This window comes from Budorcas taxicolor, chromosome 13 (genome assembly GCF_023091745.1).
Source record: "Budorcas taxicolor isolate Tak-1 chromosome 13, Takin1.1, whole genome shotgun sequence".
In the NCBI taxonomy this organism is placed as follows: Eukaryota; Metazoa; Chordata; class Mammalia; order Artiodactyla; family Bovidae; genus Budorcas; species Budorcas taxicolor.
The window spans coordinates 7,421,781-7,439,575 of record NC_068922.1 but is presented as its reverse complement, the minus strand read 5'-3'; the positions used below and the strand labels follow the sequence as shown (position 1 = coordinate 7,439,575).

The 17,795-nt window shown below is 37.0% G+C and overlaps 1 protein-coding gene across 1 annotated transcript in view; it reads left to right on the top strand.

Moving 5' to 3' along the window:
• Positions 1-17,795, top strand: part of TASP1 (taspase 1) — a 254,366-nt gene that overhangs the window by 19,280 nt on the left and 217,291 nt on the right. The window contains exon 4 of the mRNA XM_052651058.1: positions 13,027-13,147. Coding sequence (XP_052507018.1) covers positions 13,027-13,147 — 121 coding nt within the window. The remainder of the gene's footprint in view (positions 1-13,026; positions 13,148-17,795) is intronic.

The window sequence follows — 17,795 nt, the reverse complement described above, 5'->3', positions numbered from 1 at the left end:
ACTGGAATTCCATCACTTCTGCTAACTGTTCATAGTGATACTTCCTAAGGCCCGCTTGACTTCACATTCCAGGATGTCTGGCTCTAGGTGAGTGATCACCCCATCATGATTATCTGGGTTGTGAAAATCTTTTTTGTAGAGTTCTTCTGTATATTCTTGCCACCTCTTCTTCTTCTGCTTCTGTTAGGTCCATACCATTTCTGTCCGTTATCGAGCCCATCTTTGCATGAGTTCCTTTGGTATCTCTGATTTTCTTGAAGAGATCTCTAGTCTTTGCCTTTCTGTTGTTTTCCTCTATTTCTTTGCATTGATCACTGGGGAAAGCTTTCTTATCTCTCCTTGCTATTCTTTAGAACTCTGCATTCAGTTCGGTATATCTTTCCTTTTCTCCTATGTGCTTCACTTCTCTCCTTTTCACAGCTATTTGTAAGGCCTCCTCAGACAGCCATTTTGCTTTTTTGCATATCTTTTTCTTGGGGATGGTCTTGATCCCTGTCTCCTGTACAATGTCATGAACCTCCATCCATAGTTCATCAGGCACTCTGTCTTTCAGATCCAATCCCTTAAATCTATTTCTCACTTCCACTTTATAATCTTAAGGGATTTGATTTAGGTCATATTGGAATGGTCTGATGGTTTTCCCTACTTTCTTCAGTTTAAATCTGAATTTTGTAATAAGGAGTTCATGATCTGAGCCACAGTCAGCTCCCGGTCTTGTTTTTGCTGACTGTATAGAGCTTCTTCATCTTTGGCTGCAAAGAATATAATCAATCTGATTTCTGGTGATGGGTTGACCATCTGGTGATGACCATCTGGTTGACCATCTGGTGATGTCCATGTGTAGAGTCTTTTCTTGTGTTGTTGGAAGAGGGTATTTGCTATGACCAGTGCATTCTCTTGGCAAACCTCTATTAGCCTTTGCCCTGCTTCATTCCATACTCCAAGGCCAAATTTGCCTGTTACTCCAGGTGTTTCTTGACTTCCTACTTTTGCATTCCAGTCCCCTATAATGAAAAGGACATCTTTTTTGAGTGTTAGTTCTAAAAGGTCTTGTAGGTCTTCATAGAACCATTCAACTTCAGCTTCTTCAGCATTACTGGTTGGGGCATATATTTGGATTACCATGATATTGAATGGTTTGCCTTTGGAAACGAACAGAGATCATTCTGTCGTTTTTGAGATTGCATACAAGTGCTGCATTTTGGACCTTTTGTTGACTATGATGGCTACTCCATTTCTTCTAAGGGATTCTTGCCCACAGTAGTAAATAAAATGGTCAGCTGCGTTAAATTCACCCATTCCAGTTCATTTTAGTTCACTGATTCCTAAAATGTCAATATTCACTCTTGCCATCTCCTGTTTGACCACTTCCACTTTGCCTTGATTCATGGACCTAACATCCCAGGTTCCTATGCAATATTGTTCTTTAAATCATTGGACCTTGCTTCCATCACCAGTCACATTCACAATGGAGTGTGTTTTTGCTTTGGCTCCATCTCTTCATTCTTTCTGGAGTTATTTCTTCACTGATCTCCAGTAGCATATTGGGCACCTACTGACCTGGGGAGTTCCTCTTTCATTATCCTATTATTTTGCCTTTTCATGCTGTTCATGGGGTTCTCAAGGGAAGAATACTGAAGTGGTTTGCCATTCCCTTCTCCAGTGGACCACATTTTGTCAGACCTCTCCACCATGACCCTCCCGTCTTGGGTGGCCCTACATGGCACTGCTCACAGTTTCATTGAGCTAAGGAAGGCTGTGGTCCATGTGATTAGATTGGTTAGATTTTTGTGATTGTGGTTTTCTATCTGTCTGCTCTCTCATGGAGAACTGTAGGGTAAAACCTTTTCTGAAATGGAATCATGCAGTAAGTATCCTGTTGTGTCTGCTTTTTTGTTTAATTGAGGTGAAATTCATAGAACACAAAATTAGTCATTTCAAAGTAAATAATTCAGTGGCATTAAAACATTCATAATATTGTGCTACCACCACATCTGTCTTGTTTCGAAATATTTTTGTCTCCCCAAAGGGAATTTTATACCCATTAAACAGTTGCTCTGTATTCCCTCCTCCCCATCCTCTGGCAACCACCAATCTCCATTAACTCTCTGGATTTCCCTGTTCTGAATATTTCATGTAAATGGAGTCATACAGTGTGGGACTCTTTGGATCTTCTTTCACTTGGCATAATGTTTTCAAGGTTCTTCCACATCATGGCAAGCATCATATCAGCATGCCATTCATCTTCGTGCAGTATTACTCAACACTGTTCATGCATATACCGCGATTTGTTTATTCATTCATCCATATATGGACATTTGATTGGTTTCCACTCTTCTGCTGTAAAAGGTGTTGGCTGTGAATAGCGAACAGTGTTACTGTGAACATTCCCATACAAGTGTGTATTTGTCAAGTTATCGAGTCGTATGGCAATTCTGTATTTAGCTTTTTGTGAAATCACCAAACTTTCCATGACAGCGGAACCATTTTACACTGCCCACAGCAAATGTACTGTAGTTTTTGTTTTTGTGAGTATAACAATCCTCATGGGTACAAAGTGGTACCTCATTGTGATTATCATTTTTTTTCTCTATGAATAATGATGTTGAACATCTTTTTATGTGCTTGCCGACCATTTGTATATCTTCATATAAATGTCTATTGAAGGCTATTTAAATCCTTTGCACATTTTATAATTTGGTTGTTTTTTGGTTAATGTTATTGAAAATTATAGGAGTTTTTCATATATTCTTGATACTGTACTGCTATTGCTGGTTTGTCAGTCTGAAATTACATCAAAATGAACACTTGAAAAATAAATTGTAATTGCTCCACCAAGTATTTCCTATCTCCTGTCCTGTTTTTTTTTTTTTCCCTTCATTGTGTTTACTGCTCATATGCCATCTAATTTATTTAGTTTCTTATTGTCTGTCTCAGCTAGAATGCGGTTCCATCTGGGCAAGGATATTTTTCTGTTATGCTCACTGCCGTATCACCGTGGGTTAGGGCAAGGATTAATAAACCATGACCTGAAAGCCAAGTCTGGACTGTTGCCTGTTTTTGAATGGTCTGAAAACTGAGAATTTTTTTTTTTTTTTTTTTAATGGTTGAAATGAAGTCAGAAGAAGAATAATATTTCCTGACACCAGAAAATTATATGAAATTCAAATTTCAATGTTTATAATGAAGTTTTACTGGAACACAGCCAAGTTCATTCGTTTGTATATTTTCTCTGGCTGCTTTTCATGCTCTAGAGGCAGAGTTGAGTAGTCGTAGAGTTGTCTGTGGCCTGCAAAGCCTGAACTATACAACAGAGCTGATTCTTTACAGCAAGATTTGCCTGGCACATAAAGGAACAATAAATATTTGTTGGATGAATGAATGAATCTTAGCCTATACCACCACAGAGGAATCCAAATTGGAAATCTTTCAACAATCAGTCTTGAAAATTTGAGCTTAATTGGCTGCTTAATAAAAATATCCCCAAATGATTTTTTTGTAATACATTTTTCATTGGCTTCCATTCATTCTGTAAATAATGAGAACTGATGATGAAATACCAAGGAATTTGTAATTTTTAGGATAGTGTCAGGTAGGGTAGGCTTATTGTACAAATTTTACTAGTGTTAGTTTGAAAAACACTGTAATAACACAGTAGACATCCTGCTTTTACTATTCGATTTAAAAAAGATTCAAGAAATAGTTTGTTTAAAAAGCTGTTTCATCTTTTTTCTCTTTCTCATCAGCATTAGACTAATAATGCTACCTGTTTACTAATGAAGATTGTAATAAAAATGATTTTGATGTCTTAGCATAACTTAATTTTGAATAAGACAGTGTATTATCATATAGTTTCATTCTGCTGTTGAATTTGCCCTTGGATTACAGGGTATGAATACTAACATATTAGTAATTTCCTGTAAATGTCTAACTTCTCCTTAAAGGAAGATTGGAGATTGGACAAACATAAATCATTTTATATAAAAATTATTTTATGATGTTCCAGTCTAGTTTTTGTACAGCATTTGAAAACTAAATTGTTTGCATCTGTGAGAACTGTTAATAGAGGTCTTATAATAGATCCCCAGAGGTAGAGTGTACCCCATAGTCTTGCAAACAGTTCTTATTTTATGCTTTCAGCAAAGGACATTAAATGGGTAATACAGGTTGTGGTTTATAGTGAAAGAGTAATGCTTTGCAGATCTTTGCGTTGGCTTGGTGTTTCCAAATTTCATTACTCAGAAAGGGTTTCCATGTCATGGTGGGGTGTAGCTCCTGACTTGCCTCTTGGCCTTCTCGTCCTCTCTCTGCTGGGTTAAGCAGTCAGAGGGATCTTGCTTTTTATAGCTTTGTCTCCTTTGAAAGTTAGAAGTAAGTTTGAAAAATATTTTGCTTTTAAATGTTATCTTTTAGGAGGTGAAATTCTATTTCCTGAAGTTATTTCACTTCTCTTATTTCAACTGTGAAAAGGTTGGATTCTTAACAGTCTATGACATTTTTTTGTGGCATTTCTCTATAGAGTAACCTGCAAAAATGAGTAAGTATCAGCTTCCTTAAGGGATTATAGTTCACAGTGATCAGTTATTCTACTTATTTATGTTTGTAATTAACTCCTATTCATTCTGCAAATATTTATTGAGTACCTACTGTGTGCCAAGTATTACTTTCGACATTGGGATAAAATACCTAAAAAGACAAACTATTGTATTTACGGGGCTTCCATTCTATGGGAGAATTAGACAATTATGTATAATGTCAAGAAGTAAAAAGTGCCATAAAGAAAAATCAGAGGAAAAATTGTTGGGTCAGGTTAGGGAAACGCTAAGCCAGATTTACAGGGACTTACCTGCCCAGATTTGCATGGCTTCCCTGGTGGCTCAGACGGCAAAGCAGTGTTGGAGACCTGGGTTCAGTCTCCGGGTTGGGAAGATCCCCTGGAGAAGGAAATGGCAACCCAGTTCAGTACTCTCGCCTGGAAAATTCATGGACTGAGGAACCTGATAGGCTACAGTCCATGGGGTTGCAAAGAGTTGGACATGACTGAGCGACTTCACCTGCTCAAAAGATGTCTCATAAATGAAACAGGGGAGAAAACCATGTAGAGAAGTTGGGGAACAGAATCTTGAGTTTGAAGGGAAAGTACCACACCCCATTTTATTCTTCTTTCTAGTACTTATCACATGGGATATCAGCTATTTATACATGCGTACAAATGGTACGTGCACATGTTTCTATACACACATGTATGCAGTCTTTATTTGTTGATTCTTCCCTTGCTATCAGTTTAGTCCAGTTCAGTCGCTCAGTCGTGTCTGACTCTTTGCAACCCCATGAATCGCAGCACACCAGGCCTCCCTGTCCATCATCAATTCCCGGAGTTCACTCAGACTCATGTGCATCGAGTCGGTGATGCCATCCAGCCATCTCATCCTCTGTCGTCCCCTTCTCCTGCCCCCAGTCCCTCCCAGCATCAGGGTCTTTTCCTCACTAAGCTCAGCATTTCAAAATGCAAAAGCCTGCAGGTGCGAGTGTTCCTCCTGTGCCCCGGGAGGTGCAAGGAGGTCCTGTGGTTGTGTGGTGCACAGTGAGAGGAGAGGGGGAGAGCCTGGGTCATGCAGGTCCCTGTGAATCTTGGAAAGTGAGACTTCAGATTTTATTCTCAAGTGTGACAGGCCATTATAGGTTTCTGAATAGGGGAAGAACAGGATTTTAAAAAGATCTCTAGTTACTGATTGGATATAATGATTTCTAGTTGTATAAAGTGATTCAGCTCAGAAAATCAACAACAAATGACCATGTACATTATAAGGGGAAGGTTAGTATATGGGGTGATCAGTTTATACTGAATGATAGGTAGTTTCATTGTAATTTACATACAACAAAATCACCAATTTTTTAAGTGTACAGTTAGATGAGTTTTGACAAAAGTAGCTACCAATGTAACTACCAATACAGTCTTGACATAAAACATCTTCATTGCCCATGAAGTTTTCTCATAATGTTTATCTACAGTGGATTCCCCTCCTGTCAGTGGCAATTACCCCTGGCAATTACTATCTCTCCTTTTAATCCCAGTTTGGCCTTTTCTAGGATTTGGTATAAATAGAATCATACATTAGGTAGCCTTTTGTGAGTGGCTTCTTTCATTTAGTTTAATGCTTTTGAGATTCCTCCATATTGTTGGCTGTATAAAGGAATAATAATAATACTAAATAATAATAATAATAAAAGGAATTTGTTCCTTTTATTGCTGAACAGAATTTCATTGTATTGGTATATCACAATTTGTTCATCCCTTTACCAGCTGATGAGCATTTGTGTTGTCCTGTGTTTGGCTGTTCTGATTAAAGCTGATATGAACATTTTCATTTAAGTCTTTATGTGGACATATGCTTTCATTTTTCTTGGATAAATAGTTAGGAGTAGAATTGCTGGATCTATGGTAAATGTATGCTCAACTTTAAAGAAACTGCCAAACTCTTTGCTATTTTTATTCTCACTAGCAGTGTATGAGGGTTACAGTTGCTCTACATTCTTGCCAAAACTCACTATTGTTGGCCTTTTAAATTTAACCATTTTAGTGGTATTTTGTGGTTTTAGTTTGCATTCCCTAATGATTAATGCTATTATGCATCTTTTCATGTATTATTTGCAATCTGTACGTGAAACTGTTTGCCCATTAAAAACTTCGGATTGTCTTACTGTGTTGTATGTTTTTTTTATGTACTGGATACAAGTCCTTTACCTTTATGTTTTATAAAGTTTTTCTCCCAGACTGTGGCTTGCTATTTTTAAAATAAATCTTTAGTTTTAGAACAGTTTTAGATTTACAGAAAAACTGAGAAAATAGTTCAGAGAATTTCAGTATACCCAATACCTGATTAGCGTCTACATTAGTATGATATATTTCTAACAATTAATGAACCTGTATTGACATGTTATGTTTAACTAAAATCCATACTTTATTCAGATTTCCTTTTTACCTAATGTGAAACTCTTTCTTTGCATCAAAGTTTTTACCTTTGATTATTATATTTTTCATCTCTAGAAGTTTTTTTTTTTTATGGCTTCCTTTTTTTTCCTTCTTCATGTTTTCCTGTATCTGCCTGAACATACAGTTTAACATTGTTAGTTAACATCAGAGTCGTTTGCTAATTCTGTCAACTGTCATCTCTAGATCTGTTTTTATTGTTTGGTACTTTCTTCTGGTTATGAGCCATAGCTTTATGCTTATTTGCATGCTGGTCATCTTTGTTTTTTTTAAACACTTGAGTTTTGCATCTTTGGAAGTTGGATATTGTAGTATTTCTTCAAATATTGTAGGACTTTGTTCTGGGACACTGTTGTTAGTTTCAGTTGTTTTGATCCTTCTGTGGCATTGCTAAAACCTCGCTAGTGCAAGGCTAGAGTTGCCTTCTTTCTAGGGCTGATTTGGCCCAACTCTTGACGTTACTGTCTGAGACTTTCCCTGATGTCCTCGCTCTGGCTGGTGGGAGCTGACTTACTCTCCCCTCTGTGAGTGCCAGGAACTATGTGGCTTCCTCCTTTCTGAGGTTCTTTCGGTGCCCTTGGAAGCCCTCTCAGGCACTGTAGGCTGGTACGCCTGTAGGGTCAGGGCCCTATGGGCCTCTGGCATTCTCTCTGTGTCTCTCTCCTTTTTGCGTCCGGTACTGCATAGTCAAGCTTTCCTGGCCTCCATGAACCTCTAACTTTGTCTCCACAACTTTGAAAGAATTTTGGTTCTTTTTTGGGTTCCTCTTTCTGCTGTGGCCTAAAGAGTATCTCTAGGGATTAATTGGAGGCACCTGATTTGTGTCTTTTTCTCAGGATTACAGTCCTGTGCCAGCTATTGAATGGAGTCTGTCTATTTCATATGTTTTGTCTGATTTTCTAGTTAGGAGGACACATATGATCCCTGTTATGGCTTCAAGGTCAGAAGTAGAGGTTTAGTAGACACACTTTTGACATTATAAATGTATTTTGAAGTAGGAGAAATATTTTTGAAAAAAAATTGCTTATACCCTTTTTTCTTACATATTTTTAAGATATCAAATTTAAGCCATCAGGCAAGAGTCATTTTTAGAATAATTTGGTTTTGTTCACTTAGTGATTTCTAACTTTGTATCCTTGCTCAGTCTCTCAGTCGTGTCCAACTCTTTATAATCCCATGGACTGTAGCCCACTAGGCTCCTCTGTCCATGAAATTTTCCAGGCAAGAATTCTGCAGTGGGTTCCCATTTCCTCCTCCAGGGGGTTTTCCCAGCCCTGAGGTTGAATCCTCTCCTCCTGTGTCTCCTGCATTGTATTTGTATTTATATTTTTATACTGTATTCAATATTATATTCAAATTAATTTTGTAGCATTCATGTGCATCTGTGCTCTGTTATGTCCTACTCTTTGTGACTCCCCAGGCTCCTCTGTCCATGGAATTCTCTGGGCAAGAATACTGGAGTGGGTTGCCGTTTCCTGCTCCTGGGGATCTTCCCAACCTTCCTGCATTGGTAGGCAGATTCTTTACCACTGAGTCACCTGGAAAACCCTAAGTTTATAGCGCTTATTCATTTTAAAGATTGTTGAGATTGTATGTATACTGTTATATTGTTGTATGTGTATTTTGGGAATTACTGAAGCATCCATAAATTTAAATATAAAGTTTTCTCACATTTCAATTCCTTTCTCACATATTTTGAAAGATATATGTGATTGGCAAGGGAAGCTATGTAGAGTAAAAAAGAAACCTTGAAATATGGTGGTAATTTTGGAGAAGGAATGCAACCATGGGGTCACAAAGAGTTGGACATGACTGAGCAACTAACACACACACACAGTGGTGATTTGTGTTACTTGTACAGTTTCTGTCTTCGATGTCATAGAGGTTTCTGACTTAGGTTTTTATATTTTTTAATATATGGGTTCAGGTTTTTGAGCACAAGCCACCTGTTTTCCTTGCTTGACCCTGCAGTAAACCCTTTCTCTGCTCAAAAAAAAAAAAAAAAAAAAAGAAAAGAGAAAAAGGAAATAATCTAGGGTAAAAATTCAGTCTTTATCTGTTCTAAACCACAGTCTGTCCTAAGTTGGCTCTCTTTCCCAAGATCAAGTTGTGAAATGGTTTAGGTAGAATATTTGCTTGGAAGGCCTTATTCAAACTTGTTACACCTAATTATCCACTTTCTTCCCTTCATCTTAGAAAGTGCTTTCTCTTAATAATGGTTTTATTTGTCTCCCAAGTTTGGAAGTTATGGTCCTTTCCTTCTCTTTCTTCTTCCTTTTCCCTGTTGGAATCATCTGAGACCTACGTTGTGAAAAGGCCTTCCATTTGGTCTCTCTCATTTCAGTTTCCTCCTCTTCCTTTTCAAATAATATGTGAATATCAGTTTATGTTTCCTTGATCAATATACTTGACTTTTGTTTCTATAGAAAGCTTGAAGAGCTTCTCATCATTTTCCCAGTCAAATCCAGATTCTGATGAGTGACATGGAGCAATCTATTTGGCTCCAGCCAACCATATTTCCTAAATGTGTCTTCTGTGACTCTGACACTTTATGGCTGCCTACCTGTTGCTTACAGCATAGCCACCAAGTGGAATTTTCTGACCAGTCTTTGCTTTTGTGCTATACATTCTTCAGGAAGACTGCTATTAACTTCTTCATCTCATACTGGCCCACTTCCCTTTGAGTTCTCAAAATACTTGTTGTCTGTATCACTCATTTTCTATTTAATTTTACAATCCCTTTGTGGCTTTTTCCCCTGTGATCATATTTGTAAAATCCTATGGACAATTAGGTTTTCTATTTGCATTAGAACAAAAGGCCTGGTCTCAAATCCCTGACCCCTTTGCTCAAGTTACAGGTATTAACACATACGATGGAGATCTTCGTGTTGTGGTCAGTTTTCCTTGGGTCTGGCAGAAATTCAAGAAACTGGGGACATTTGTAGATGATTTTGTACGTTTGGTGGTCTAACACAAAGACCACCAAATGCATAAAGAATTGCCCTGGTTTCCTGGATAGTATTTGTGTTAGCTTAGAACAGTTAATTTTCTGGATTGACTGAGATTTCTGACTCAGATATTCTCTTGCATTGGATGTCCAGTTGATCCATCACCATTTTGGAAAAGACTTGTTGTTTAGTCACTAAGTCATGTTCAACTCTTTGTTACCCCATAGACTGTAGCACACCAAGTTCCCCTGTCCTTCACTATCTCCGAGAGTTTGCTCAAATTCATGTCAGTTGAATCAATCACGTCCATCTGATCGTCTGTCATCCCCTTCTCCTGTTGCCTTCAATCTTTCCCAGCATCAGGATCTTTTCCAATGAGTCGCCCTCTTTGCATTAGGTGGCCAAAGTATTGGAGCTTCAGCTTCAGCATCAGTCCTTCCAGTGAATATTCAGGGTTGATTTCCAGGTTTGATCTCCCTTCTGTCCAGAGGACTCTCAAGAATCTTCTCTAGCACCATGGTTTGAAAGCATCAGTTCTTTGCTGCTCAGAATTCTTTATGGTCCAGTCTCAAATCTGTACATGATTACTGGAAAAACCCTAGCTTTGACTATACAGACCTTTGTCATGACAAACTACTCCACTATTCTTCCGTGAGAGCCTTGATGGATTGACCATAAGCATAAGGCTTATTTCTGGACATTTCTAGTGCATTGATCTATATATCTGTCCTTAGCTGTATGTCCCTGTCACACTGTCTTGATTACTGTAATTTGTAGTAAGTTATAAAACCTTGAAGTGTGAGCCCTCCAATTTTGTTGTTTTATTTGAAAGATTGTTTTGACTATTCTTTTGTTGTTGTTGTCTGTTTTATTTTAATTTTAAAAAGAAGCCCCGGTTTTTCCTTAAACCCCATTCTTAGTTTTTCAGGGACAGAAACTCAACATCATCTGGTGACTTCTGACTGTGCACTAAGACATTTCCTAGGAGTTGTCCTGCCAGTCAGCAAGGACCAGACTGTCCACATGTGGTCCAGCTCAAAAGCATCTGGGCCCACCCTGGCAAAGGGGCTTGTGTGATACAGCATGAAACACTGGATAGATAGCCTAGGACTTCTAGGCCTTGCAAAGTTTAATTGGTACCCACCAGGCCTGGGCCATTTCAGGGACCCTAACCAAGCAAACATTCATTTTCCCTGATGTTTTCTGCTACCCACTAGCCCGTCCACACTCCTCTTAGCTTCTACTTCCATGAATCCATAAACATCAGAAGGCACGATGGCTTGGGCTAAAGCGCAACTTGTGGTTGGGCAGCCTTTGAAAGCTCACCTTTAATCAATATTGAGAAAAGAGAAACGGGCTAGAGGCATGGGGGTCCCCAGAGACAATGAGATGACACCCTCTCTCCCCCCTGCCCCAGTCCAACTCCTAGTATCTGTCTCAGTGAGGGTCCTCATGTGAGAGGACGCTAAGGAAGCTGAAAGTTTAAAACTGCCATCAACCCAGCCCATTTCTGGCACGTGAGAAAAAAACTTCCTAGAACTTTACACAACACTAACGTCATGCGAAGAGTTGACTCATTGGAAAAGACTCTGATGCTGGGAGGGATTGGGGGCAGGAGGAGAAGGGGATGACAGAGGATGAGATGGCTGGATGGCATCACTGACTCGATGGACGTGAGTCTGAGTGAACTCTGGGAGTTGGTGATGGACATGGAGGGAGGCCTGGCGTGCTGCGATTCATGAGGTTGCAAAGAGTTGGACACGACTGAGCGACTGAACTGAACTGAACTGAATGTCTTGACTGTTCTTAATTCCTTGTAGTTATATATGAATTGTAAAATTGGTTTATCAAATTCTGCAAAAAAATAGCAGTGAGGATTTGATATGGGATTGTATTGAATCAGCCCAAGTTGGGGAGTATTACCATCTTTTTTTTTTTTTTTTACTTTATTTTACTTTACAATACTGTATTGGTTTTGCCATACATCAACATGAATCCGCCACAGGTGTACACGTGTTCCCCATCCTGAACTCCCCTCCCATCTCCCTCCCCGTACCACCCCTCTGGGTCATCTTAAAGATGCTAAGTCTTCTGTTCTGTGTACATGGGTCCTTCTTTTGATTCAGGCCTTTAATTTTTTAAAAACATGTTTTATGTACATGTACAAATCTTAACAGTTCCTTTGTTAAATTTATTCCTAAGTATTTTATTCTTTTTGATGTGATTATCAGTTGAATTGTTTTCTTAAGTTCATTTTCAGATTTTTCATTGCTGATGTACTGAAATACAATTGGTTTTTGCATATTGAGCTTATATCCTAAAACCCCATTGAACTTTTTTATTAGTTCTAGTAGTTTTTTAATGGGGATTTATGATTTTTTTGTGTACAAGTTCATGTCATCTTCAGAAAGAGGTCATTTTACTTCTTCCTTTCTGATCTGGATGCTTTTTGTTTCTTTTTCTTGCCTAATTATCCTGTCCATAATATACGCTATAATTTTGAATAGAAGTCGTGAGACAAGCATTGCTGTGTTGTTCCTGATGCTAGGGGAAAGAGTCTTTCACCATTAATTATGATGTTAGCTCTAGACTTACTTTTGTAGATGCCCTTTATCATGTTAAGTATATTCCCTTCTATTTCCAGTTTGTTGAGTGTTTTTCTCATGAAAGCGTATTGAATTTTGTCGAATACTTTTTATTGGTCTATTAATATGGTTTTTTTTTGTTGTTTTGGTTTTGTTCTGTATTAACATGATGTATTACAATGAGTTTAAGTTATTAAACCAAACTTGTTTTGCTGAAATCCCACTTGTTCATGGTATATAATACTTTCATATTTTGCTGCATTTTGTTTCCTTGAGGATTTTGGTGTCACTATTCATGAGTATGTTGATCTGTAGTTTTTGTTTCTTATGTTTGTCTTGTTTTGGAGTCAGTGTTGTGTTGATATCATACAGTGAGTTGGGAAGTGTTCTTTACCTTCCTCGTGTTTAGAAGAGTTTTTTAAGCATTGGCAATTTTTCTTTAAGGCTAATGATAAATAAAAAAAAGACTAATGGTATTTTAATTTTTGTTTTTATCTTTTAGGATTCTCCTTTTACAAATGCAGGAATGGGGTCTAATCTAAATCTCCTGGGTGAAATTGAATGTGATGCCAGTATAATGGATGGAAAATCCTTGAATTTTGGAGCTGTTGGGGCACTGAGTGGTATGTAAACATTAAAGCACATTATCTCTACTCTTAACAAAAAACTGAATATTACCATTTCATTCCTCCTAAAGGCAGACTAGTTGTTTTCATCATTCTTGCTTGTAATAATGTTGAAAACAAACATTTTTTTCTTTTATTGAATTTAAAACATAAAGTCTTACCTATAGATAGTTTTAAAGAAAACAGTGAAACAGCATATGTCCAAGTCTTTGCTTAGAGTGTGATGATTCTCCTTTGTCCCACAAGAGATTACAGACATTTAAAATTGGAATTGGCATATTCCATTAATTTTGCAATTATTTGAATACACTAGCAATATATTTTTATTGTTAAGAAATTCAAATGATATAAATAAAATTTACCTTTGATCTTCCAAATCTTTCCTTCCAAAACTCTCCCTGGAGGGTTTAACCAGTAAAATAAAATTCATTTATCTATATTTCTATGTAATAGAAATACAGTTTTGCACATATTTTAAAAAAATGTATTTTGAAGCTTTAATGGTAGATAAAAAATAATGATATCAGTTATTATGAAACTTTCTTGTTTTCTTTAAACAGGATGTCTTAGAGATTTTTTTAAACATCACTACATATAAAATGTATATAATGTATGGTAGTTCACTTATTGAAGTGAAATATACATGAAGGGCACAGATTTTAAATATAAAGCTTCATGAATTCCTACATGTATATAGCCTTGTAAACCACCACCCAAAATCCAGACATAAAAGATTTCCATGTCAAAAGAGAAAACCTTTCCAAACTCCCAGACAGGTTCTTTATGCCTCTTCTTAGTTTATATCACCGGTATTCCCATCCCACCTGCTTCTCCTTCTCCGCTAATTCTGACTTTAGGCACTATAGATTAATTTGCCCTTGGCTCAAATTCATATGAATGGAATCATACCCCTCTGTGTCTGGTTTCTTTTGCTTACTTTTATGCCTGTGAGATTGATGTATGATTTGTATCACAACAGCTTTTTAATTTTGTGGTAGCAGCATTTTGTTGCATGAGTATATAATAACTTATTTGTTCTCCTCAGTGTATATTTGAATAATTTCTAGTTTTTGACTCTTATGAATAATAATAATAAAAAAACTCCAGTGCATATTTTTGTACAAGTTTTTTGGTAGACATGTTCACTTACTTCCTTTGAGTATAAACCTAGGATTTAGAATGGTAAGTTTAGATACATATGTGTTTGGCTACAGCTGAAACTGCCCAGTTTTCAAAAGTAGTTGTTACCTTTATACTCCCACGATGTATGAGCATTTCAGTTACTTGACATCTTTGGCAATGTTTGGTATTGTCACTCTTTATAAAATTTAGTCAATTGATATGTTTGTAGTGGTATTACTGTTTTAATATGAGTTTCCCTGGAGACTGATGACATTGAGAACATTTTCATGTGTCATGGCCATTGAGATATCCTTGTGTACTGTGTTTTTGTTTTTTGTGTACTTTTTATTGGATTTTTAGAATAGATTTGTTGGATTACTTTTTATGTATTTGATATAAATCCTTTGTCAGATGCGTGTATTGGGAATATCTACTCCCAGTCTCTGGTCCAGCTTTTCAGTCTTCTAAATGAGGTTTAAGTTATCAGCTGTTTTTGTTATGGCTAATTTTTTTTTTTTTGTATTTTAAGAAATCTTTGCCTACCCAAAAATTTGAGGATAGCTTCCTGTTGAAGATAGCAGTTCTATTGTTTTTAACCCTTCATAGTTAGCTTTCTTATGAAGTTCAGATTCATTTTAGAGTAGGTGAAGTCAGAACCAACATTAATTTTTTTCCCTCTTATGAATATCCAGATGGCTTATTGCCATTGTCAATAGAAAGGAGAATCCTTTCCTCCGAAGAGTGTTAGCAGATCAGATAACTGTATGTGTAGTAGTTTGTTTCTGTACCTTCTATTCCATTGTTCTGTCTATTATGCTATTGCCAGTGCCATACTGTCTTGATTACTATCGCTTGACATTGTGTCTTGATAGTCTGGTTTTATAAGATTTCCAGCCTCCTTTTCCCCCCTTTACAGTTGTATTGGCTATTTTTCAATTTAAGACATTTTCACAAAATTGTTAGGATCAACTTGTCAGTGTTCATAGTAAAACCCTGCTGAGATTGTGATTGGTATTGCGTTGAATATATATATAGAACCATATGTGGACAACTGACATCTTCATAATATTGTGTCTTTCTGTTGTGAACATGGGATGTGTACATCTATATAAGTAATGTTTACTTTCCTCAGCAATATCTTATGGTTTTTAATATAGATATCTTATATATCGGCTATTAGATTTATTCCAGATTTTTTTTATGACTAAGTATATTTTAAAAATATTAGTATCCAATTATTTTTGTATTTAGAGAGACAGTTGAGGTTTGTGTATTGGACTTGTATTCAGTGGTCTTGATAACTTTGTTAATTCAAGCAGTTAGAAAAATAAATTTCTTTTATAATTTCCACTTACACAGTCACACCATCTTTGAATCATGACAGTTTTGCTTTTTCCGTTCCGATATATAACATTTTTGTTTTTTACCTTGCATTATTTTTCTGGCTCAGACTCAGTGCAGTATTGAATACAAGTGATGATAGTGTACATCCTGATTTTGTTCCTGACTGCAGAGGGGGACTCATATTTCACCATACTGTGTGCTGCCAGCTATACGATTTTCATAAATGCTCTTTATCAGACTGAGGACGTTTCTTTCTAGTTTTAGTTTACTGATATTAAGTGCTTTTCTGCATCTTTGACTCTTATTCTTTATTTTGTAGATATGATAAAATTTACGAATTTTTTTTTTTGAATGCTAAACCAACTTTTCATTCCTGGCATAAAGTCTTCTTGATTGAATCTTGTTTTTTACATCCACTGAATTTGATTTCCAATGTTTAAGATTTTAACATCTATGTTCATGTAAGGATCAGCTTTAATTTTACTTAACTTAAAATATTCTCTTTAGATTTTGGAATCATGTTTGGCTGGCTTTATAAAATGAGTTGGGTTTTTTTTTTTTTTCTCCTCTGTTCTTTGAAAGGGTATGCATACAATTGGAATGATTTCTAAAAATTATTTGGAAGCATTCATTGGTTATTTTGAATTACTGGAATTTGCTTTGTGGAAAGTTTTAAATACATGGGTTTCAATTTTCTTACCAGTTATATGACTATCTATATTTTTCTTATGTGTATTTTCCAAGGAATTTGTCTTTTTTAAATGAGTTGTCAGATTTATTTGCCTAAACATTTTATTGGCTTCCAGTTTAATGTCACTGTTATCAGAGAACATAGTCTGAAAGATTCCAACCCCTTGAAACTTCTTGAGACTTACTTTGTGGCTCTGCTTATGGTGTAGTTTAATGAATGTTCCATGTGAACTTCCAAAGAGTATTATGTAGTTGTTGGGTGTGTTTTCTGTATATATATCAATTAGGTCAATTTACTTACACATTTGTTGTAATCTTCTATATCTTTTCTGATTTTTGTGACAGCATGAAGAACATTTCAATTAGTTTTAATTTCTTTTATTATGAGATATTATTAGCATTTAATGAAATTTCATATTTTTCAAGGCCATTAGCATTTCTTTGTTCACCCTTCTTATGTGGCTTGCCATTTAACCCTGTTTATAATGTGCTTTATCATATTGGAACTTAAATTTTTATTTGTCAAACTTATTATTCTCCTTTTTATGGCTTTTCCATTTCTTAAGGTTTTCAGTTCAGTTCAGTTGGGATTCCCTGGTGGCTCAGAGGTTAAAGCGTCTGCCTGGAATGCAGGAGAACCGGGTTCGATCCCTGGGTCGGGAAGATCCCCTGGAGAAGGAAATGGCAACTCACTCCAGTACTCTTGCCTGGAGAATCCCGTGGAAGGAGGAGCCTAGTGGGCTACAGTCCATGGGGTCGCAAAGAGTTGGACACGACTGAGTAAATTCACTTTACTTCACTTCACTTCAGTTGCTCAGTTATGTCTGACTCGTTGTGACCCCATGGACTGCAGCACGCCAGGCCTCCCTGTCCATCACCAACTTCCGGAGTTTACTCAAACTCATGTCCATTGAGTCGGTAATGCCATCCAACCAACTCATCCTCTGTCATGTCCTTCTCCTCCCACCTTCTGTCTTTCCCAGCATCAGGGTCTTTTCAAAGGAGTCAGTTTTTCACATCAGGTGGCCAAAGCATTGGAGTTTCAGCTTCAGCATCAGTCCTTCCAATGAATATAAAGGGCTGATTTCCTTTAGGATGGACTGGTTGGATCTCCTTGCAGTCCAAGGGACTCTCAAGAGTCTTCTCCAACACCACAGTTCAAAAGCATCAATTCTTTGGTGCTCAGCTTTCTTCACAGTTCAATTCTCACATCCATACGTGACTACTGGAAAAACCATAGCTTTGATTAGACAGACCTTTGTTGGAAAGTAATGTCTCTGCTTTTGAATATGCTGTCTAGGTTGGTCATAACTTTTCTTCCAAGGAGTAAGCATCTTTTAATTTCATGGCTGCAGTCACCATCTGCAGTGATTTTGGAGCCCCCCCCAAAAACAAAGTCTGCCACCGTTTCCCCACCTATTTGCCATGAAGTGATGGGACTGGATGCCATGATCTTCGTTTTCTGAATGTTGAGCTTTAAGTCAACTTT